This window comes from Haliotis rubra, unplaced genomic scaffold (genome assembly GCF_003918875.1).
Source record: "Haliotis rubra isolate DU_JTF1 unplaced genomic scaffold, ASM391887v1 Scf664, whole genome shotgun sequence".
NCBI lineage: Eukaryota > Metazoa > Mollusca > Gastropoda > Lepetellida > Haliotidae > Haliotis > Haliotis rubra.
The window spans coordinates 383181-409516 of record NW_025767373.1 but is presented as its reverse complement, the minus strand read 5'-3'; the positions used below and the strand labels follow the sequence as shown (position 1 = coordinate 409516).

General features: G+C 41.5%; 1 protein-coding gene across 8 annotated transcripts; it reads right to left on the bottom strand.

Annotated features, from left to right (window-relative positions):
- Window positions 1-595: 595 nt before the first annotated feature.
- LOC124257519 (cell wall protein DAN4-like) lies at window positions 596-26231 on the bottom strand. Of its 8 annotated transcripts, none has more exons than XM_046691606.1 (7): window positions 26129-26231; window positions 10440-10624; window positions 8902-9252; window positions 5394-5708; window positions 4223-4322; window positions 3323-3374; window positions 596-2765 (listed from the first exon to the last, which is right to left on the bottom strand). In XM_046691606.1, exons 2-7 carry the CDS (start codon window positions 10474-10476, stop codon window positions 2553-2555), a joined length of 1068 nt encoding a protein of 355 aa, XP_046547562.1. In that variant the 5' UTR covers window positions 10477-10624; window positions 26129-26231; the 3' UTR covers window positions 596-2552. The 8 variants fall into 8 exon arrangements, with proteins under 8 accessions (XP_046547562.1, XP_046547565.1, XP_046547563.1 ...); XM_046691609.1 differs by having other exon boundaries at window positions 3323-3371; XM_046691607.1 differs by lacking the exon at window positions 26129-26231 and adding an exon at window positions 22067-22195.
- Window positions 26232-26336: the final 105 nt, after the last annotated feature.

Here is a 26336-nt window from a genome sequence, read left to right as displayed (position 1 = left end):
GTATCTCCATGGAATTCTTATTCATGAGCAAATTTAAGGATTTATGTTTTGTTCGATCATGTGGCGATAAGGTGATTCGTACACAGATGACCCGTGAAGATCCTGGTTAGAATATTGATCTTCAGTAACCCATGCTTGTCGTAAGAGGCGACTAACGGGATCGGGTGGTCAGGCTCGCTGACTTGGTTGACACATGTCATCGGTTCCCAATTGCGCAGATCGATGCCCATGCTGTTGATCACTGGATTGTCTGGTCCAGACTTGATTATTTACAGACCGCCGCCATATAGCTGGAATATTGCTGCGCGCGGCGTAAAACTAAACTCACTCCCTCACTCATACACAGAGGTGCTCAATATACTACCCAAAGGAAGTTACGGAAGACTCGATTCTTCTTAGGACTGAAGATCATCTGTCATGGTATTCGTTCATATGGAAAACATACGGACTATTAACCTCTTTTAAGTAGTACATTCAACATGTCTGTGATAGATAAACTACAGCCACGAAAAAAAGCGATGTTCTTCAACTTCTTTGAGTAGTATAGTATGATATTCAATAGCTCATAGCAAGTCAGCATAAAGAAACTCAGAAGTTACCCGGGGACACACATATTGAATGAGTTGTTGGTTTTGTCAAGGAAGTGTATTGAAATTCCAGAACACAGATAATGTATGACATAGGTAAACAGACACACAGATTGAATAATAAACAAAGGCGAAGTAGGAAAGCATTGTATTGGGATTTTACAGGCCGCTTCAAGCATAAATCTTCACCGTTCAATCATACGGCTTTCATGTATACTGGACAATAGAATCTGACGCATTGTGTCCAAACCTGATTCATCTGAACAATTATTTTTCAAAACAATCGGACCTACATTAGCTAAAGTTACCCACCCACTTGACAAATATCACGTTAATCCGAAAGCGAACATATTTCCCCCATAGTTCAATTGTGAAAAGCTTAACTGGTTGTGTCTGAGATATCACAGTAAGAGCAGCGTATCGGAAGCAGTGGTATATACATTTACCGTAAATCCAGCGTTAGCCGCGCTACTGTTACTGACAGAAATTGCCGTTTTGGCCAAACTAGAGCAACAATAAGATTTGTTCCTTGTGAAGTGTTGTTCATGACTCTGTTAGTATCTACCAAGTCCTAAATGCCTGTTAGTATTGAAACTGTGTAAATGTTTGATAATGGTAGCGAGTCGGGAGTTGGATGGTGCTATAACTGGAAGGAAAAACCGTTTATGTTAAGTCTCATCTATGCACATATAATTCTAAATATTAAAACCTCCAGGAGCAAGTTATAAAACAAAATTTCATACAATCCCCTTTGAAAAAAGTAAAATCTAATATGAACTAGCACATGATCAAAGGGCCATTTGAGATCATAAACAGCCGACGCTTATCCAATGATTTACGGTATAACAACACTTACACTACCGAAAGCTAGCAAAGACATGAAAGCGGACACGCGTGTCAAATAGATACATAGCTAACAGATACATAGCTACTTCTACCTTTGGCGAACGTTTTACACTAAAAACTTCAGCATACGAGTCAGAGACTTCATTTTACAACTTTCATCGTTCGTGCTGGTAACGCATTATGTATGATATTTTTGATTGTAGTCACTAAAGGCACAAATGCATATCTTATGTAAGTAAAACAGGGGATTCCAACTTAATCTTGCGAAGCAAGATCACATGTAAAGAAATTTAATCATTCTTTTGTTAGTGACAAAACGATGCATGTATGTATGTATGTATGTATGCATGTACATATGTACGTATGCATGTATATATGTATGCATGCATGTAAGTATTATAGTATGCATGTACGTACGTACGTACGAATGTACGCATGTATGTTTGTAAAAATGTATGAATGTGATGATAGTGTCAAAAATACTCATGTCATTATATACACCTTAAATATGAGGAAAGCATGATGCCGAAATAATATTTTTGACATCAAAGTACATGTAAATGGTTTCTTCTGTGTACGCACGTACGCACGCACGCACACACACACACGCATACATTCACGGGCACAGACAGACACATGCACACACGCACAGACAGACATAATAAAACTTTAAGTGATCATAAAGCTTCAGTCATGGATAATTTAAAGCACAAATGCTGTTCGTTGACTGTACGAATTATGGCGGTAAAACACATGGCTCATAATTTACCCTCTTTACTGCAGGTAACTTGCGGTTCGGACAGGTCAGTCATCATGTGACTGATTATCAAGACTGTCAAACAGCTTGTCTCAGGTTCCGGGTTGCTTCAGATAACACATGATTGTAATCAGTCCTTCGGATACAGCGTCTTCAGTCACTGCATGTGTTTCCGTCGTTTCTCTTAGAAAACTGTCAGTGGGATTGCGTTAAACGACATCAACAAAATCATCACTGCAATACCGTTTCATGATTCCATATAAAACATGGATGAGAAGCATAAGACAACATATAGGATTATCCAGTATGGCGCACGCGAAGTTGACATTGCAGTGTAGTCCTTCTTCAATACCGGGCTCCGTCTACAATTCTTCATTTTCGTTTATCTCTTTCAGTGGTTTTTCATTTGGATTATCGTCACTTCCGTTACTGAAAGTAAACATCTGCAAGTTGCCCTTGTTGGACTTGGCCGTCATGGGATCTAACTCACTGGAGGTGGACACTGTCCGAGCTGGACTGTTCCCCAGGTCGTAACTGCTGGCTGGACGAAAGTAGGGGCGCTTCTCGTGGCGGATCTGTAGGCACAAGGAAACACCATGGTTATTCTTTCACTATGAATGCTTGTCAGAGAGTGAGAGGGCTGTACGCTGTTTCAAGCATTTCATTCAAGGCCGACGTGAACCGTTCATGGTCACAATAAGCAGAAATAGGCGCCACATATTGTTTTATTTGTTTATTATTGCTCAACAATATTCCAGCTATATGGCGATGGTCTGTAAATAATAGATTCTGGACTAGACAATCCAGTGATTGACATCATGAGCATCGATGTGCGCAGTGGGGATACGATGACACGCATCAATCAAGTCAGCGAGTTTATAAACGATACCGTTAGTCTCCTCACCCAACAAGCATGGGTTGTGAAGGCCAATTCTGACCAGGATCTTAAAGGAGAGTCACACATGGTGACTTTACGGGGACTGGGGAGAACTTTGGTTGTCGGTGAGACGAGCGAACATACACCTTAACTAACCTGTCACAGAGTTCAAGAATAGTTCGACCCTACGCCTGCAACCCGACATAAAACCCCACATATGCAAGGACAATTGTCTAATATCTCCTTTATACTCACAGCCGGCTCCTCTTCGCCTCCCGGTATAAATGGCGGGCGCCGCCGTCTCCTGCTGGAAATATGAAACAAATATATCGGCGAGGAAACCTAATTGTAATGTTGATGATAATACTGAAGTCATTGTAATAGGTGCAATCAATTAAAGACTGTACATGATACCAAATATACACATCTATTTACGGAACTGTGGAAGACATGACATGACTGTCTCGCTCAATAACATCCCGACCACCTCTCAAACATCTTTGTGGGATATTAAACGAACCCGATCTGTTCTGATATTGGATTTGGTGGCCTGTCTGCATATATTTACGGAACATGAAGCACGGTTTGAATCGCGTACAGTAGCTGTAACTCACTGTAGTGCACTTGTCGCCAAAGCCTTTACAATAAAGCCTGTTACAGTACGAACGCTATCACGTCATTTCCATACTTGGTAACCTGTCGTTAAAATGAAACTACACAGCTAGGCATTACCTCTGGATGCAGTATATGAATATATGCAGGTATTATCTCTGGAAGCATTATATGGGCATTTGTGTGAATTACCTTAGGATGCAATATATCGGTATATGCAGGTGTTACCTCGGGATGCAGTATGTGGGTATATGCAGGTATTGTCTCTGGATGCAACATACGGACATTATATGTGAATTACCTCAGGATGCAATATATGGGTATATGCAGGTGTTACCTCGGGATGCAGTATATGACTATATGCAGGTATTATCTCTGGATGAAACATATGGTTTGGTTTGGTTTTACACCGCTTTTAGCATTGGTCCAGCAATATCACGGCGGGGACACCCGAAAATGGGCTTCACACATTGTACCCATGTGGGGAATCGAACCCGGGTCTTCTGTGTGACGAGCATTATATGGACATTATATGTGAATTACCTTAGGATGCAGTATATGCCAGCTATGATGATCGCTAAGCCAATCACCGCTGCCAGAATCCCAACTACTATCTTCAGAGTTGTATTCTCCGCCTTGAGATCTGAAGCAGAAAAGCAGACATAAATGTACATATGAAGTCATCTCGGGTGTATATCAATACGCGCAAGGTATAAAAGGGTAGTGAAAATGAAACATTGTTATTTGTCTAGCCATCCTCAAGTACTAAATGATTATCACATTCGCTGACGAAGCATAAATTAGTTATTCAGATATATTCGCATCAGGTACGTATGTAGTTAAATGTATATTTTAAATGTTAAATGTATTATTTTAATTAATAATATGCACAAAATGAGACGTATTTGAAGTTCCTGAATCAGAATACACGTGTTGCAAGTACAATGACAGAAGCACCGGGGCAGACATGCAACGGTGACCAGGTGGCGTGTGGCTCTGGACAAACCAACAACAGGCATGGAACAAGCTGTAACAAGGTATCATCAAGAAGAGGGATTTTCTTTGAACTGAATACATGAAACACTGATGAACAAAGAGGGTTTTGAAAGGCTACATGGTGATGAATAAGAAACAAAGGGGTGAAAGTACATCTTCTACTATTCATCCATGAAACCGTTACAATTATTGAAAGAGAACGATGAACTTACTCGACACAATGGAAATTTGAATGCAGCATAATTCATGTTAAATTGTAATATCGTGATGACATAGTCCTAAATTTACAAACTTACAAATTAACACAAACGGTTATGACTTCATATACATTAACATTATGGAAACATAATGACCAAGGTGTAACAGGTGGCAGTGTATTACTCATGAAACGTGAGGTTTGTTATATTTAACGAAGATGTGATGGAGGATGCAAGAGATACACACAAACTGAAATATGTTTGTGGCAAGCAGGTGGAGTGGTGATAGCAAGAGTTCATTTGGCGTACTGAAGCACTGGTGAGAATCCTTTGATTCGCCTATGCAAACAACAAGGCAATGCCGACATCGTGGTGAGACAGAATAGGTTGAGCGGTAACGACAGTGAAAGCTGTAATGACACGTGTTGCGAGTTGGACACATGTTGGGGCTGAGATGAGTCATGTGACAGACACGTGATGCAACATAAACACGTGTTGCGGAGTCACGTGATTGTTCCAACCTCCAACAATCTTGTCAGTTTCCCCTTGTGTTTCTGGAGATGTGGAAGTAACCGGTTGACCATCAGCAGGGGTGGTACTTCTGTATGTACCAGTTGCAGTTGAAGCAGCAGGCGCCTCTGTTGTAGAGGCTGATACTGTGGGTGGCGTGATACTGGACAGAGGCCCAGTGGAATCAATGCTCGTTATGGTTGTGGCTGTTCCCACTGTCGTGATAGTCGTGCCGTCCGTGGAGCTTGCGGTCTTTTGTGTTGTTGTGTCTGTTGTTTCGGAGTCTGGGGTAAGAGACTCGGTGCTTGTACTCGTTCCTGTTGTTGCTGAACAAAATGAATGATATGATGCTGATGATCTATGACGTCCTTGAGATATGTCAGACACGTTGTATACCTTTTAATCAATTGTTATGATAACTGAAATAAAACGGAGACATTTCTTCACACAATCAATATAGAGTTAACTTATATTAAATAATTCATATCAACATTTATTTTTTCTTCACGATATAGTGAACATGTAATAGCTTTCATCTGTACAAAAAGTTATGTTTTCCTATATATACTTCCCATCAAAAGTTTAGACTCACTAGTATAAATATAAACACTTACTTCAGGCAACTGTTCTAAACTAAAGTTTGCAAATTGTTCCATACTGTTTAAGGTACTGTTTACACATGGACTTATGTATTGTAAAACACATTTGTAACGTTGAAAAAGATTATTTTCATGAGTTCAAGAAATGATAAAATTCAGTGAAAATTGGCGAATTCTTAAGAAAACTTTACATCAAAACGCAGCTGTTCACATGCATGCTATTTGCACATGCTTTTCTGCAATTTGATGCATGATCCTCGTGCAATTTGCAGTTGGTTCCCCAAAGTCAGTGGAAAAATAAATTTTTCGATGTAACCATATATACATAGACATAACGTACAGTGAGTGTTTTCAGTGATTCTAAACTTTTGATGGGAAGTATATAATGTCAACATAATTAGCAACAGTAACAAATTATGACTTGGATTACATATAAAACTAGCAGAGTGTTGTGTTCCGTGCAGCGGTGACATACTATACAAATTATGCATGCATGCACATGGATATGTTTCGGTAATCAAGCAGGACAAATTGTGATAGTGTGAGAGCGTCTCCTTCAGTAGACTGGGAATACCATTGTTTCACCCATGCATGCGATACAACCGTGACGACATCGTGGTTACAGCGAATGGAAGAGTGTTACCAGCAAAATAAAGCTCTAAAAAGAGTAAGACACGGGTTGGGGTTTAGATTGGTGCTGTGATATGGACACGTGCTGCAACATGAACACGTGTTGTGACTAGGGCGTGTGATCAGTCCACCTCCATGGCTTCCGGAACCCTGGCCAGTACTCCCCTCCATAGCGCCAGTTGTTGGTGTAACGGACGGTACAGAATGGTCGGGCTTGTCTGAAGACGTTCCTACGGACGCTGGTTTACTAGATGAGGAAAATGATGACTTTCGTGAGGAGGAAGATGATGAGGATGTCCGGGTATCGGCTGCAGTCGACGTCATCCCACTGTTGACGTGGCGCTGCTGGTCGCTGTTGATGTTCTACTACTGCTGGAGCTATTTGCAGTTGAAGTCGTCACTGCGCTTGGGGAACTGCTTGATTGCAAGGGTGACGTAGAAACAATACTAGTTGTGGGCGTGGTTGTGACCTCTGTAGTGGAGGTCGTGCCACCCGTGGACTTGGTTGACGTCTTGACGCTGTTCGTGGTTGATGTAGGCACTGGAGTCTGTGTTGTTGAGTCTGTTGTTGCAGACGTTGAGGGAGGAGATTGGGTGCTTGTGGTCGCTATGGTTGTATTGATACTTGCAGCTGAAGAAGGAACCGATACAATCAAAGATGACATTTGTGACGCCGTTGAAGGCGTTTGTGACGTCACCGATGACTGTGATTGGGTGTTACCACCCGCAGGTGTACTACTAGATACATTAGATGTTGATGGTGTTGATGGAGATGCTGATGTTGGCGCAGATGTAGGCGCAGCTGTATGAGATGTTGAAAGTACAGTCTGGCTTGAAGAAGGCTGAGCGGTTGAATTCGTAGATTGAATGGTAGAAATTGACGTTGATACTGAAAATGCAGAAGGTATGATACATGCCTGTAAGGCTTGTTAATCACCACATACGTGTTGCAACACTGGACAAGTGAGTGAGTTGAGATTCATGCCCCTTTGGACATTTTTCTAATTCCATGACGGCCTGCCATCTAAACGTGGAGTGAAAACGTGAAATGACGCAAGCCTGAAATATTCGGCTTTTTGGTGAATCCTACAACCACAGCTACGGTCCTGACAAACCAAAAGCATAATTGGAGCGATGGAGCGTATCGGGACTCAAACACATGGCCATAAGTTTCTGGACCCAACAAAGCAGGACGTGGCGCCTGTGTCAACTGGGACACCGATTCCCCTACTAGAAGTCGGAAGTTCAACTTTAATGATGGGGGACGGGAGGGGTGTCGTGTGTGTGTGTGTGTGTGTGTGTGTGTGTGTGTGTGTGTGTGTGTGTGTGTGTGTGTGTGTGTGTGTGTGTGAGAGATATGACCTACTGACATACACTGAAATTAGTTGACGTCGATTAAATACGAATTAACCCAGCGTTTGTATTACATCACACACAGATAACAAAAGCATATATCTCATGGCTGCATATAAAGCAGTACCTAAATTTCTTCTCTCAAATTATAAAATCTCAAGTCAAGTGAAAGACAAACTTGAAGTAGTCATCAACATTCCCGCATTGTTGCCATTGTTGTTCCTACTGTAGACCTATCGTGACCTACCATGATACAGCTCCACTCTAACGCTTTACTGATGATAAGGACTACCATGAAACCTCCAGAAACTTCACAAATTACAAAATACCGACTACAACCACAAATATTGCACATATACAACTACGATCTACCCACTCAGATAACGATCGTGTTACCATCGCAGGCCAAATATCACATACTACCATGTGACCATGATTGCATATATACAACAACGATCTACCTGCTCAGGTAAGGATCGAACAACTATCGCACAACCACCACAAACTACCACAATACTGTGAATGCACAATGCCTTTCAGAAAGTGGTCAAATGCAACAAATGCTATATTAGGGATTACACTTTCTCAGTAAAGTATAGATTCTGGTACAATTTTAGAGGTTGAGTCCCATTCGGGATTCGAACACTAACTACCACAGTACTACCATAAACTAAGATAGTGCCTCGCAAACTTCTATGACACTTTGAAATTATTGCGTAATGTTGCCAGCCAACCGCAACAGTAATGCCAAAATATCGCGGTATTTCCGCAAAAGTCCTGAGCAGTTGTGCGTCATTGTCATGAAAAGAATATACAGATTACTATATATATCAAGCATTAACATTAAAAATAAAATGAATTTTGATACTGTTTGCTGAATGGCATGGACCTCTGCAAACTAACCTCACCTATGTTTGAGCATGTATAGTTATCTTACCCGTATCTTGGCTCATTGCTGTTACGGCAAACGACGTTAATGTTGTAGATTTCTTCGACGTTGTTGGAGATGGGGTAGTTGTAATCGAGGTGGACGTAGTCGTTGTTGGGGATGTAGTCGTGGTTGTGGTTGTAGTCGTGGTTGTCGTCGTGGTTGTGGGTGTAGTCGTGGTTGTGGGTGTAGTCGTGGTTGCAGATGTAGTTTTGGTCGGAGTCGTCGGTGTAGCTGTAGTGGTGGGCGTAGTTGTGGTTGCAGGGGGGGACGTTGAGGACGGTGTTGTTGGGGCTGCTGTTGAAGATGTTGGTGCCTTATTTGTCGTTGTTGATAATGTGCAGCATGACGACACCAACACTGAAGAAATCAAACAAAAAATTCTTATTATCAGAAAAATGTAAATTTCATATAAATTTCTGGACAGATCTAGTCTGACATCCAATATGCAACTCTCTGACATTTACATGAATATGAAAGAAAACGGTGGGTCATCATCTGTGCTTCAGGGAATCAGACCCGGGTCTCCGGCTTGACGAGCGAACGCTTTAACAATTAGACTACCCCACCGCCCCCATACGCAGAAAACTGACACTTGTAAGGGAGTAAGAATATTTTGGAACAGTTGAGTAAATGCTTGTATCGATACTGATTATATTTAACATAGAATAACGTTAGTTGTGGCTATCTTAAATCAAAATACAAAATCTTACATCTAGCAAACGGGAAAGTTACCAACCAGGATATAGAAACACATGTATAATATCAGCATTAATCTGACTGAATTAAACAAAGTGAGCAAACATCCTGAAGAATTAGTCAGGATTCAACACATTCATTGATCTGTTACCGGATGGCCCGCAATAGCGACGTTGGTTGCGCCAGGCTCCCAGAGAGTAAAAATTAATTTCGGAAAAAGTGTTAACCATCCTGCCTATAGATCAAACACCAGTCTATCCGACACTGAAGAATAAGTTCAATGTTTTCTTTCAAGAATGAAAAAACCCAAGCTTGTTGGAGGCTAGTGACAAGTTTGTTTTAATTGTTTTTATTTATTTTTGTCCTTATTGTGATACGCTTTATGTAAAACTGTACATTCTTATCTCAGTAAAGTGCCGCTCATACAGATTAGGCACAGTGGGGTAGTCTAGTGGGTTGAGCGTTCGCTCGTCAGGCCGGGTTCGATTCTCCACATGGGTACAATGTCTGAAGCCCATTTCAGGTGCCCTATGGTGAAAGACGCCACTATTGCCTGTGAAGATTTACGTAACTCAAACACGTAAGAACCCTATGATCATGCGTTCGAATCCCGTGGTTTGGGGTTTACCAAAATGCTTAACACCTGAGAACTATGGGGTCACCATGGGCACATACTGAGATTCAGTCTCTCCACATGGACCTATAAGAAAGGGCATTATACATGCACAGTCAGTAAAATGTACTGATCACTTTAAAATAACTTCAAAGAAACCGGAAATAACAGGATCATCGAAGTTATTTTCGGGTCAATTGTTTTCGTTTACTTTTGTCATTTGAAAACTACTCACCAATAAACAGCGTCACTAAACACCTCGTAAGATCCATGTTTAAATGAAATCGATGTAAATCACGTGTTCAAAGTCGAATTATATCCTTGTCATATATTCAAAGGCTGTGTGACATCCATTGCTGTCAAGGATACGTGGTGGCAGCGGCAAAATACGTCAGAGGGCAACCACTTCCGGGATACAGTCTGAAAGTAAAGATAAATGTTGACGTAATGAAAAAAATCATCACACTAATCACCGAGTAGAAAGAGTGAGTGAGTATGGTTTTCAGCAATATTCCGGCAATATCACGGCGGGGGACACGAGAAATGGGCTTCAGGAGATGTACCCATGTAGAGAATCGAATCCGGGTCTTGGGAGTGACGAGCGAAAGCTTCATCCACTAGGCTTCCCCCCCTCCACTGAGTAGAAAAAATAATAGGCAGCAAGACCGCACAATTCAAAAGTAATATCATTCTCATAATGTATTTATACATTATAATTTGAATAAAGGTGCTTTCAAATATAACGTTATTATAGTGAGTGAGTGAGTGAGTGAGTGAGTGAGTTTATCGCGGCTCTGGACAATACTTCAATTATATCGCCGAAGGTCAACCTGAAACCTGGAGGACAGCCCGCGGGTGTAACACATTCACCGCTTTGGCAAAGCCTGCAGATACGCGAATGGTGCAGACGAACATATAAATATAATCAGGTTGGATTTGGGATTCGAACCCAATCTTAATTTTGAGGCACACCTAATGGATGTAACTCTGTATACTAAATTGTTGCGGCAAGGGCTGCAGGGTATGCCCACCTTCGATTATCATAAATGAATTGTTTATCCAACAATAATACAATAACTAAATCATGTTAAAACAGCGTGAGACCCGTGAAGATCCGGATTAGAATTGGTTTTCAGTAACCATATTTGTTCTGAAAGGCGACTAACGGGATCGGGTGGACAGACTCGCTGACTTGGTTGACACATGTCATCGCATCCCAATTGCGCAGATCGATGCTCATGCTGGTGATCACCGGACTGGTCCAGACTCGATTATGTACAGACCGCCGCCGTACAGCTGGACTTTTGCTGAGTGCGGCGTAAAACACCAACCAACTAAGACGACGTGAAGGAGACACACTAACGGCGTGTCAGTCTGATACACACATACAGTACGATATTACATTATAAGGTTGTCCCACACACAACAATGGACAACAACAATACAATGTGATACAAGGAAACAAATATATACGGTGTCTGACTGTGCATACGAGGGGTGGGGGGATGGTGCAGAGTGGTGGGGGTGAGTGCGGAGTGGTGGGGGTTGGGATGGGGTTGGGGCGACAACAATGATATTGACGTTACGGAGAAGCTTATCAGGATCAAACAAAACATTCATCCCATTGAATTGTTTTCATATTCCTCATTTTTACGTCCTTCCGCATAAGTAAAATGTCAGGAAGCTGATGTTATGTTGTGAAATAGTTCACCGTCATTAAAACGGGTTATATTACATGTACACTGAATGTAGCGTACCTGGGCATGTAGCGACACCGATTCTCAATATACTGCTGAACGTATCTAAACTGACGTATAAAAGAAAGTACACACCTGGATTTTTAAAAACATATTAAAAACAACGACAACAACAACAAAAACCCAACGTAATTATTTTGAAAAGTGTTTCCATTTGGACTTTCTTGTCACAGACACTTTGCACGTGATACCGATACCACAGATATCGTACCCAACAGCGACGTTGCCACGGTCCTATCCGGATTTATATCCTTATCAGAAGTTGAGTAGTGTATCAGTATGAGATAAACAAATTTAGGGATGCACAATGCAGCTGGATAAGACAATTAAAAAAAAAAAACAAAAAACGTTATGACTTCTTTGCAGCTTTTGAGAGTTTTGCAGCATAAGAAGAAATTGTAATGTTTGGAAGTCGGTTCTTATTTAGTTGTTTGGTATTTTGCTTGTTGGTTATGCCTACACAATAGTCCAGCCATATGGCGGCTTACTAAATATTATGCGTGGACTAGAGGTGAGGTGAGGTGAAATTGGGTTTAACGTCGTGCTTGAGAATATTTCGCTCATATGACGACGTACATGCGTGTGTGTGTGTATGTGCGGCTGCTTGTAATGGCCCAGACTTAAAGCTGGTTTAATAGTGCTAGCCCACTGAGATACCATGCCGCAGTGAAGCATGAATACTCAGACACATTATACTGACTCCGAGCCGACCAGTCCTTGTTGTACCCATTCATGCCGAGCGCCAGGCAGGGACGCAGCACCAGTTTTACCCAGATATCCTATTTCTGACACAGGCGATACATCTAACAATATGAATTGTTTGAGAAGCCACAGATATGTGGCCGGCTGAGCGACGGTGTGGCTCCGTACACTTGCTTGTCGTAAAAGGCGATTAAGGGGATCGGGTGGTCAGGCTCGCTGACTTGGTTCACGCATGTCATCGTATCCCAGTTGCGTAGAACGTTGCTCATGATGTTGATCACTGGACTCGATTATTTACAGACCGCCGTCATATAGCTGGAATATTGCTGAGTGCGGCGTAAAACTAAATGTGACACTTATGCAAGTCCATCAATAAGGGACATTGAGCGAAGAAATCGTGGAGCTTCTGCAGAAGGCACGGTAGTCAGTGGTCCAGGTCAGAACAGGCCTTCCAACTTCACAAATGCATTGAACTCTGCGTATTCAAGTCATCCTTCTTGAGAATTGTGGCTGATGAATGGAGAAGTGACACTTATAGTCACATTTTAAGCACCACAACACTCTACTTTTCTCTTGAAGATACATGTTATGTGTTTACCGCTAACCAGGGAATTGTGGTGAGGACTGTTGTTCCACATCTTCGGTGTACACATGAAGAGGCAGACACAAGAATCATTTTTCATATCTACAATATCTGCCAAGATTTGAAGAAAGCACACATATCAGTGCGAGCCTCAGACACTGATATCCTTGTACTTTTGATTCATCACATCCAAAGACTTGATGGAGCTCACATCTGGATGGACACAGGTCACAGCAGCAACAATTCAAGGAGATACATAAACATTAATGCAATTGCCAAGGTCATTGGGAAAGGAGTGTCTGACTCCTTGCTTTCATTTCATGCATTTACTGGATGTGACTATACTTCAGCTTTCGTTCGAAAGGGGAAGGTGCGCCAACTTCAACTTCTGGAATCTTTTGTTGCATTTCAGGCTGCATTTACATGTCTAGGAAACACAGAGGAGGTACCTTCACATGTTGCTTCAGGATGTGAACAATTTGTATGTGCGTTGTATACAAAACCAAGCCTGTCCAGTGTCGATACTGTGCGCTATAGTTTGTTCAAACAAAGATACGCTCCAGCACCAGGCTGTGGTCCTTTAGACAAAATCAAAGGAACAGATGCTGCTGTATTTCCTCCTTGTCAAGTATCGTTAGTTAAGTGACACAAAACAAATGAGTAGCACATTTCCAGACCCTGAAGAATCAGATGAGGGTGAGGCTGGAGAAGATGACAGTGACTCTGCTACTGACGCTGATTATGATCCGTGATGAGGTTGCCCTTGCATTTTGACAGAAATACCAAAATCTAAATGTGAGTAGTCTGAATTAGCTTAATAATTTTAAAACTATTACAGGTGTGTGTGCGCACGTGTGTGCGTGCATGCATGCATGTTTTACTGGCCTGATGACCTGTTTTGTATCATGAAGAAATGTTGGTGATTAATTACTCTTTAAATATATGTCCAACTACATGTATATAGACTAAAAAGCAAGTTATATGTCTTTCTGAAAACCACATTTTACAGAGTTATCTCCCCTTGAGTGATTTTATAGAATTACCCTTACTGTCTTTATCTTAGATAAAACACTAACCCTGAGTGACATATGCATTTTATTGATAAATTTGAATTCCTTACACATTTTTACATAATTAAAAGCCTTAAATACTGCATTATATTATACGTTAGTTTCATTACAATGGACTTCAGGTGGTAAAATGACAAACAATTGTAAATCTACGAAGAAAAACAATATGTCATTACTCTACATACCACACTGTTAAACATTTTATTTTGTAAAATTACACATTTATCTTTCTTCTTTTCATTGCAACCAGTTTGGGGGAAATACTGAGTATTTGTAGTTGGGAAATGGCATTTAAAAGGATGCAGCAGTTTACCTGAAAACAATGCTGAGTCATCGCTTCAACACCTAGCAGGCTAAAGCCACAGCTTTGATTTGTAAGACTGAAATTTTTTGATTCGTGAGGCAATTTTACATCAGAATACATGTTCAAACCTTTTGGCATCTCTCGGTACAAAAATCACCACCGGCATCTTGGACTAAAAGTCACTCACTCACTCAGTGATGCAAGGAGCGGCATGACTTCACATTATAATAGTTAATATGTCACAAAGTAAAGTGATGACATCACATGTGACGTCATGCAATACAGAGGTGTGAGAAGTACAGTAAACTCCTGTATAGTGTAATAATGTACAGGTTTGCTCTAAACTATTATAACGTTAAAGCACTCGGCGGAATGAACTGTTTTTCTTTTTAAAGACACCAAATGTATTGCCCTCTGACTATAAATCTAAGGCACAAAACACTTTTAAAGTATAAACGAGTGTGTGGGTGTCCAAAATCAACATCCTCGTTCCGGGCTAAATGACGTGCTGTTCTATTGGTGTGTCTGTCCCCTCCGTTAAGATACACGTTGCAAATGATAAAACAAATAATAACACGTTTAAAGACGATATACGTTAACGTTGAACATCTCTTTTTGAGTAAAAGTGTTTATTGTGTAACATGGGGCAATATGAACGTTGTGTCTTTACTTCCAATATGTGTTTAGATCACTAGCTATAGATGAAGCTGACTAGTCACGTGATATTCCACGTAATGTTTCCTTCAGTGATATTAGCCGACGGAAGCAGCTATGTCAATAAAACGGAGTATTATCCCACTTATTACATTGAAAGAGGCTGAACTTTTATGCAATGACATTTGGCGTACGGTTACCAAGGGGGCAGATTAGAATGGCGTAGTGACGTCAATTCAGTGTGACGTAATGTAAGTACGGTCGGCGTCTTTGATCTTTTAGCGAAGCAACTTCGAATTTGAAGTACATGCAAAAGTCGATCAAGGAAACTATTAATTACGTTAAAATTATTCTTTTCTATCATAATATCATAAAGTTAGATATTTTTTTGCACGATCAGCTTTACGGGTAGGCCGGACTCGGGTTCTTCGTTTGAATGTGACTGATATCATGGATACCATTTTCGTTAAAATGCTCACATACACAGTACAATTTCTCTTGCATCAAGCATTAGGCTGAAAGTATAAATGAACAAGGAAATGAGTCTCCGGTTCAACACCGGCGGTGGGGTAGCCTAGTGGTTAAAGCGTTCGCTTGTCAAGCCGAAGACCCGGGTTCGATTCCCTACATGGGCACAATGTGTAAAGCTCATTTCTGGTGTAACGCGCCGTGATATTGCTGGAATATTGCTAAAAGCAGCGTAAAACTAAGCTCACTCACTCACACACTCAACACGTCACATTAATCCCTCGTGTTAGTCATTTATTTTGCCAATATAGAAAACGATAGTTTTTATATTTCCTCTCTTCCCACGGTATCATAACGCCGAGTTTAATGTGAACCATTTGTGCTTTCTCATTAAGTGCCCCTCCCTCGTCACCAAAACCTGAACCTCGCTTCCCTATTGTGAAGCCTTAATCATTTGAAACTGTGACGGCAAGCAAATAACCTGAAACACTGCTAATCGGGTTATAACAAATATTTTCCTTGTTCAATGTCGTAAACAATTCCACCGAACAAGCACCTGCGACTGTTTATTCTTCATTGGTCGATCGTCAGAGACCCGAGAATTTTCCTGGCTACAAGCGAATGTTTCCTCTATCGAACACGTCATCAAAATGCCTTGAGTTCCAAAGTATGCTGGTTTGATTACCACAACGAAAATTGTCACGAACAAATTACACTAGTAAATCACGTGATAATCGCACTAGCCAACCAGCGCAGCGATGTTTCAGTTTACGCCACGCTGTGCAATATTAAAAAATATATGCCAGGGGTTTGCAAATTGATCCGAACCAGTTTAACCAGTTGTTGGTATCATGCGCACAAGAATATCAGCGGGATGGATGCATTATTTGCCCTGAAAGACGAGCATGATGGTATCATGAGCACAAGAATACCAGCGGGATGGCTGCATTATTTGCCCTGAAAGACGAGCATGATGGTATCATGAGCACAAGAATATCAGCGGGATCGATGCATTATGTGCCCTGAAAGACGAGCATGATGGTATCATGAGCACAAGAATATCAGCGGGATGGCTGCATTATGTGCCCTGAAAGACGAGCATGATGGTATCGTGAACACAAGAATATCAGCGGGATGGATGCATTATTTGCCCTGAAAGACGAGCATGATGGTATCATGAGCACAAGAATACCAGCGGGATGGATGCATTATTTGCCCTGAAAGACGAGCATGATGGTATCATGAGCACAAGAATACCAGTGGGATCGATGCATTATGTGCCCTGAAAGACGAGCATGATGGTATCACGAGCACAAGAATATCAGCGGGATGGCTGCATTATGTGCCCTGAAAGACGAGCATGATGGTATCATGAGCACAAGAATACCAGCGGGATGGATGCATTATTTGCCCTGAAAGACGAGCATGATGGTATCATGAGCACAGGAATATCAGCGGGATGGCTGCATTATGTGCCCTGAAAGACGAGCATGATGGTATCGTGAACACAAGAATATCAGCGGGATGGATGCATTATTTGCCCTGAAAGACGAGCATGATGGTATCATGAGCACAAGAATATCAGCGGGATGGATGCATTATTTGCCCTGAAAGACGAGCATGATGGTATCATGAGCACAAGAATATCAGCGGGATGGATGCATTATTTGCCCTGAAAGACGAGCATGATGGTATCATGAGCACAAGAATATCAGCGGGATGGCTGCATTATGTGCCCTGAAAGACGAGCATGATGGTATCGTGAACACGAGAATACCAGCGGGATGGATGCATTATTTGCCCTGAAAGACGAGCATGATGGTATCATGAGCACAAGAATATCAGCGGGATGGATGCATTATGTGCCCTGAAAGACGAGCATGATGGTATCGTGAACACAAGAATATCAGCGGGATGGATGCATTATTTGCCCTGAAAGACGAATAGATGGTATCATGAGCACAAGAATACCAGCGGGATGGATGCATTATTTGCCCTGAAAGACGAGCATGATGGTATCATGAGCACAAGAATATCAGCGGGATGGCTGCATTATGTGCCCTGAAAGACGAGCATGATGGTATCATGAGCACAAGAATATCAGCGGGATGGCTGCATTATGTGCCCTGAAAGACGAGCATGATGGTATCGTGAACACAAGAATATCAGCAGGATGGATGCATTATTTGCCCTGAAAGACGAGCATGATGGTATCATGAGCACAAGAATATCAGCGGGATGGATGCATTATTTGCCCTGAAAGACGAGCATGATGACATAGCATCCTTTTGCTACCGTATTTCGCCATGCTTGTGACACTGAGGTCCATCCATAGTACGAAGAATATGTAGAGGCGTCTTGGAATATGACATCAACACACTTCGTTGGAATCAAACCCATATACAGCATCAGACGGAACCAAGCCACCAAATTTGATCTTGTCGTTTTTGATAAAACTAATGAAATTATCAACATCGTTGAATTTTCTGTCCCTTTTGACATATATGTTAATGACAAGATTCAAGAGAATTGTGGCAAATATGCAAGCCTCGCTTACAAAATGTCACGCTTCTTTTGTCCGATTCTCCATTGTTATTGGTGCCTTAGGTTTGGTACGTCCCAATCTTTTGACTGACAGTGGGACAGTACCCTGGCAGCATCTTCTGGGTAATGTAGAAGGCTGCAGTTCTAGGCAGCACTTCCTAAGAGAAGTCCCATTGGATTTTTTGGGATGCGTTAAGGAAGCAAGGACCCTGGGCTTATGATGAGCCTTACCATCCTGACTACCCCCATGACCACCCTGCCTCTCTCAGCTGCTTGAGTTTGTTTTATTCTGTAAAACATGACAAAGTCATAATATCCATGGTTACCGCCGGATAAAAGCCATACATCGACTTTCAGTTTCGATAGTTTTCAGGTCTTTTGTAGACCGAGTTTTCTGTTTGTTGTGTTCAATATTTATGATGCGTTAGATTGACAGTGTATGGTTCCAGTGCAACACCATGTTTGCCCTGGTAGCGAATACGTGTCTTGTCCAATGTCAACATCCCCGGAATAATACAACACCCTATCTGATAAGGTTAACAGTCACATTACACCTAATTCTACCGGGTACCCATTCGCTGTTGGTTTACCAGAAACGTGCGTTGATACGCGTTCTGCCAATAAGGAACGAATATTCAGCTGCACATAACACAGTGTTATGTCACTTTAAGTTAGATATATTACAGTGATATCATGGGGGCAATAAATCTGTCTGACCAGACAAAACTGTGGTCAATAACACCATAAACGATCCGGGGCGGTAGGGTAGCCTAGTGGTTAAAGCGTTCGCTCGTCACGCCGAAGACCAGGGTTCGATTCCCCCACATGGGTACAATGGGTGATGCTCATTTCTGGTGTCCCCCGCCGTGATATTTCTGAAAGTGGCGTAAAACTAAACTCACTCACTCACTCACTAAAAACGGCGTAAACCCAAACTCACTCACTCACTCACTCATCATCAACGATCCAGATGGGTGGGTGTCAGCAGTGGCTATAAAAAGTCTGTTTGCAGTGAAAATGTACCGATGAATTTCACTTTAAACAAAAAAGTAAATCAAGTGAAATTAAGATTGCGAATCCTCATAATTTTACCTTGCCAACTGAACATTTAAATCTCAGAATCTTATTCAACTTAGGGTGAAAGTTGTTTAACAAACAATCATAGATTCAAATCGCTATTATTAGTTCGCATTCCAAGGGGGTAAGCGCATTAGTTGGAACAGTGACGCAAATGCACGTGCGGTATGTGATGAGCGTTACCTTAGCCCAACCCTTCTTGTCCTCAGTGTTTCATTTAATGTACATACGCCCTTGTAATACAGACCAATGATTTATTTGTTGTTCATACTCTCACTGGTTTGGCTATTTAGGGAAATGAATATACTAGAATTTAACCATGTATTGCTGTACAAATACTGAAATTTAACTATAGAACAATCTTCTCCGGTTATAGAAACTGAGCTGACAAACAGTTAATGCTTTAAACAAGCACGAGAATTCCTCGTCGTGAAACATATCAATCATCTCCCCGCTAAGTGTCAGCTTTTAAGTCATGGGATAACGAACTAAACGGAAGACGCGAATTCATTTCGATATGCACACCCACAGCATCATTAGCCGTGCCTTTGAACAACAGGTATCGAGATAACTGATAGGTCGACATATCCGATATTTCAGGACATGTAAGTATGTAGTTGCCAATACAGTTCCAAGTCCCGTGAGGGGATTCAAACCAGCTTCAGATCCGAGGTGAAAAAATGCAATATGAAGGTCGACCCCCGTCCAGCATCAAATCAGTGAGTGCGTGAGTTTATTCCAGCAATATCACGGCGGGGGACACCAGAAATGGGCTTCACACATTGTACCCATGTGGGGAATCAAACCCGGATTTCGGCGTGACGAGTGAACGCTTTAACCACTAGGCTACCCCACCGCCCCCCTCAAATGAAGCGATGGAGTAGGACTCTACCCTAGTGTCACAGTACCTGACATCCCGACAGTAGCATACATTAACGCTGTGCTGGCGACAATCCGCAATCCGACAATTACGACGCCCTGTGCAACAGTCCCTTCTGAATGGTGACCTCCTTGTGTAGTGGCCTTCATTATACGTACTTCAGTGGTCCAGTACAACACTGTCTTGTCTGTCTCCCACAATGCACGTCACACTCGACTGTGTTGCAGCTTCGTGGGAGTGTGGGCCTATTTTGTTTGTTTGGTGAGACGTGTGCAGGGAGAATGGAGGCTGTTGAGCGTTCAGGTATACACGAACTGACGTCTGTTTAGCCCAGTGGGTTAATAGGATGGAACATGGGTGTTGGAGGGTGAAGGTAATAAGCCATTAGGTTCGGTTTTACGCCGAGTTTGAACTGTTACTGCACATACAGCACGGATAGGCTTCGTGTCAGATGCAAGCCGAAGTAATGCGGTCTTAAATTCTCACCACTCTTACTGACAAAACTAAATATTATGATATCATAGCTAAATGGGATTCGAACCCACGCCTCGGGTTTCAGGCACACAAAAGGGAGGCAACTCTACTGAAACGACTGGGACATTCGGCAGCCATACTTCAAGTATTAAAATGGGTAAAAGATAATGAACACGAAGCAATATTTTTTACTGATTCGTTGTCAGCTGTACAAGCAATTCAATCAGGTGTACAAGGTCCCCGCAGTGACATACTATATGACATCTTGTATCTTGATACAAACTTCCTAGATGGCTTGCAACGCTCAACAGCTAGATATTGAAGCTATTAAGCCAATTCCAATTTCCTCTTCAATAAATGCATCTTGGCAAAATAAATGGGACATTGACACTACTGGTAGATACATGTACTCTACTTGTCCAGTAGTAAACAAACATTTTAAAATTCGTCGGCGTTGTCGCAGAGACGCAGTTGTTTTAATTGGCCTCAGGCAGGACATTGTGGATTGAAGGCATATATAAGTATTTTCGATAAAGACCTATCTCCTCTATGTGAATGCTGTGACTTACATTGCCCAGAAACAGTTCAGCGCTATCTCATTGAACGTCCTACTCATGAAAACCCACGTAAGGCTCTTAAAGAAACTGTGCTTAAAGAAACCAAAAACCTTTTTACAATGAACACACTACTTGGCGATAATTTAATGCATGGTTGCATACAAAGAGCTGTGTTAGACTTCCTTGTTAAAACTGGGAAGTATGACATAATTTAACTTATAACAGTTTGTTAATTGTTGGGCGCATATAGGCCTTTTGAGACCCAAGGTCGCCCTAAAACCTTACCTACCTACCTACCTACCTACCTACCTACCTACCTACCTACCTACCTACCTACCTACCTACCTACCTACCTACCTACCTACCTACCTACCTACCTACCTACCTACCTACCTACCTACCTACCTACCTACCTACCTACTTACCTACCTACTTACCTACTTACCTACTTACCTACCTACCTACCTACCTGGGACATTCGTGTTTTAGGAGATGTGTTTCAACTCAAATACAAAAATAATGCAAAGTAACAAAATTTAATTTAAATTGAAAAGTGGAATAAATGAGATGTGGAAAAACTTCATTTCACTGAGGGTAATTTAAATTACTTTGAGGGATTGACTGGAAGGAAAATAGTTTGGTTCAGGGACTGTGGTATACACAGTTGGATATGACGAGTTTTCAGGTAGGCCATTGTGAATTTAGGAAATATCACAATAATATAATGAATTGATGATATAACTACCCAACATGTCAAATCGTTGACCAAATAATGAAATATCAAATACATACAGAGCCTGACGGACTTTCAGCAGCAGGTTTATCAAATAGGTCTTATCGCTGTCCTCCTAGATCCTACAATCAGAGTACTCGCATAGCTTGTTATACAGACCTTCTCGTATTGGAAATAGCACAGTATTACATGCGTCTCTTACACGGGGTTCCTGATAACAGGTGTATCAGGATGTGGGGGCATAGCGACGAGAATATGTCATCAGGATATATCAGTACTGTACGCTGTACATGCAAACACACTAAATGTTATCTCAGGTTATTGTCAGTTATGAGTCATACATATCTTGTAAATTATATGTCGAAATGCAGTGGTTCTCATTCAAGGTCAAGTAAAAAAAAACCACACACGTTAACATGCGTTTTATACACACGCGATCCCTTGAACATGTTGGAAGAGAAACCTAATCGTTGGTATTCGTGTAATATTATGATTACTTGTACATGGCTTGGGTCGTAAGCTAGTCTGTGGTAGTGGACGAGTAACGGAGTGAGACACATGAAAACCACAATCAACATGGTCAAACATTGTCTTTCCTAGCGGGTGTACGGCATCTACTCATTTCTGTACCCATGTTGTACCTGACCCAGACAGTGAGTGAGTGAGTTTTGTTTCACGCCGCTTTTAGCAATATCACGGCGGGGGGACACCATGTGGCGAATCGAAATCGGGTCTTGGGCGTGACGAGCGATCGCTTTAATGCGCGTACATACATACACCCACACACTCCCTCTAGAGAAATAGACAAAATATCTGTACATATGTATTATGAAAAATATAGGATTTAAATATATTTCGTCAGATCGAACAAACATGTAAAATTATCGCATGGAGATTTAAACAGTTCGAAAGTATACTTCTGTTACAGAGAAAAAGAAGCCATAACACATCTATGTTCTGAAACTGGATGTTGGAGACGGATGTTGACCGGTATGGAGCCTTGTCGAGCCCTGCTTGTATCCATTATCAGCATCGGGGTATCGCACAGGAGGGAGAAGCTGATGATGTGAGGAGAAATTGCTGTATAATATTTTCCTCACTTTACTAAGATTTTGTTTCTTGTAAAAACTGCTGATGTCGTCATTTAACCAATTATTTTAGCGTAATGGATAATTTTGAATATGTTGTATTTGTATTTGTTGTTGTTTTAAAAGATGTTTTTTTTCTAATTTAATACATTTGATGAATTTCTTACAAGAATGCTGTACCACAAGTTTATAGCTTCTGTGGATAAAGGAAGTGTTTCTCCTATTTCACAGAGAAACAAATGCTTAAGAAGTGACAGAGAAAATATTGTTTCTTTAACGGCCAACATTCCCTTTACCCGTATCGAGTCAGTTTTTCAGACCGTCAATACACCGATCCCATGACGCCATTGTAGATTTAGTGCACGCTGTCCCCTTTTGATAACCGACCCAAGATAGTATGTAAATCTGTGACCGTGTCTAGAGTCAGCTGATTGTTCAAATACTAGCTGCGTTTCTCTTTGAAAGACATTCATGGTGTATATTTTTTGTCACCTTGACAACACCGTTTCCTTTCACGTTTTTAGATATCCGGCGAAACTAATGGAAAGTATTCATCGTTTTTCTAGGATGTTCTGAAATGATCCCGGACGCGGATTTCTGAATTTGTTTCAGCTAGAGAAAGAGAGTGAGTATGGACTATGGAGAGTGATCGTAACGTATACCCTGGAGATTATCGAGGATGGGTTTTATGCTGCTTTTAGTAATATTCCAACACTATCACGGCGGGGGACACCAGAAACGAGCACCACACATTGTACCCATGTGGGGAATCGAACCCCGGTCTGTGGAGCGACGTGCGAACGCTATTCCAGGTGTATCTAGGCGGGCTGTAATCGATCGAGTTTGGTCTGGCAAACGTGTGGTTGACATCTGGAGACATATACCTAAACCATCGGGGCAGGTTCGACCTGGCTATGTTTATAGACTTGTCAGCACCATTTGAATGAATGAATGAATGAATGAATGAATGCATGAATGAACTTCGCTGACCTCACACACAGATATCGATTTGGTTTAAGAGGCAAACCAGCTGCGAAAATTATATGAATAAGCTCCTGAAAATCAGTGATGACACCCGGTGTTCGGGAACAGGGTAAGCATGTCCTGCATCACCGACATGCATTAAAACAATACGCTAGGAGGACAGGTCGGCGCAACCTGATAATCACGTATTGTAACTGGTGCAAGAATCCAAGATAATTTCCAGGGGTCCATAATGATTGTAAAAGCTATTTTCGTCATGGTGATTCTATGGCCAAAATAATTTAAATCATATAGATAGCATAACCGGCACAGCGTTTTTCAGACATTTCAGTCTTGTGTGTGATATGACCCAGTGCCTATTGCAAACACCTCATAAATCACGGAACACACTGAATAGACGGTAAAACCCAGATCCTTCGATAACAGCTAGGCAACACGCAATCCAGCTTACTTAACCTGCCCTAAACTACAATTATCTTGTTAACAGGGCTGACATCGTTGGTGAAATGTGTGCAAGATGATGTTGTCGAATAGAAGATGTTACTGAGATATATGCTACCCTGGTACATGTATAATAATCATTGATAAATATCTAGACAATTGATGCCATTTTTATACAGGTTGATATTAAGTGCGAACGCACACACATATGTACACACACACACACGCACGCAGGCGCGCGCGCGACCATGCACGTTACGGATGCATGTCGTCATAGGACAAAAAAAGAATTTCAAAGTTGCCTTAAACCTAGCTAGCTCACACGTCCATAACATATAGTTAACGATAGACAACGAAAGTTAACAGTTGACAAGCCTATGCGTTCCCATGAACACGAGCTCAAACAAGCTACCTCGACAAGCCCCATATAATTTGCATATGAATCTTTCACAAAGTGATAGAAATACCAAACAGCTCACGAGACACATCCGTCACCCTTTCCTGATGAATGTAAATGAAACTCTAGTTACACAGTAATAAAGAATCTCGAAGGAAAACCTATCTTACTTCCTGTACAAGTCATGCCTACACATGATACACAACCACGTCTTACCTCTTACTTCCTGTACAAGTCATGCCTACACATGATACACAACCACGTCTTACCTCTTACTTCCTGTACAAGTCATGCCTACACATGATACACAACCACGTCTTACCTCTTACTTCCTGTACAAGTCATGCCTACACATGATACACAACCACGTCTTACCTCTTACTTCCTGCATGCCTACACATACACATCTTACACACACATGCACACATGTCACAACCACGTCTTACCTCTTACTTCCTGTACAAGTCATGCCTACAAGTCATGCCATGTACAAGTCAACATGGTCTTACCTCTTACTTCCTGTACAAGTCATGCCTACACGCTTACACATGATACACAACCACGTCTTACCTCTTACTTCCTGTACAAGTAATGCCTACACATGATACACAACCACGTCTTACCTAAAAAGGGCAATTGATCAACATGGTCAACTAGGTCAAAGTAATGGGGTCTAAGGGAGGACTATATAGGTTACTAAATATTTACCGAGTTATTGAGATGTATTTTATACGACTTTAATATATTTCTTAAAAATGTTCGTGTTCACCGCGTATCAGTAAACATTACTAGATGGAAATCTGACAGCCTGTGCCTTGGTTTATTTCTCTCCCCTTAGATTAATCTGCCCTCATTTTTTTCTTCAACGGTTTCAAATGACTTCTTGCGTGGTATGTAACTCAAACCCGTCAAGGTATAGTGAGTATATAGTAGGTACAAACATTGTCACGTGTGACAGAAGACGAGGTCGTTATCTGCGACGACCCAGAATACTTTAAACATGTTGTCGAGTTACTTGTGGACACCTTGCCACCACTGTTGATAAATGCTGAAAGAATATTCACGGCTCGAGGTATTACAACATAGCCGTACAATCACAGAACGTCACTAAACAGACATGCGTCAGTTTGGGTATTGTAGATTACATGGGACAAGGTTGTATGAAGGGTATCTGAATATGAGATATAATGTGTATAAAACATTCCTCTTACCTTAAAATCTCGTAGAAAGAATTTATCCAAATAACCTGTCTGCTCGGAGACACTCTACCAAACCAACACACTACCACAACCTTCCCTTGAACGTTAACAGCTGAACTTTGACCCTTGTGTATCTATTTATAGCAACGCGCTACCTTTGCTCGGGAATTCCTGGGTTCAGCTTCCGGGTTAAAGCGTGATAGTAAAAATTGATTTCAGT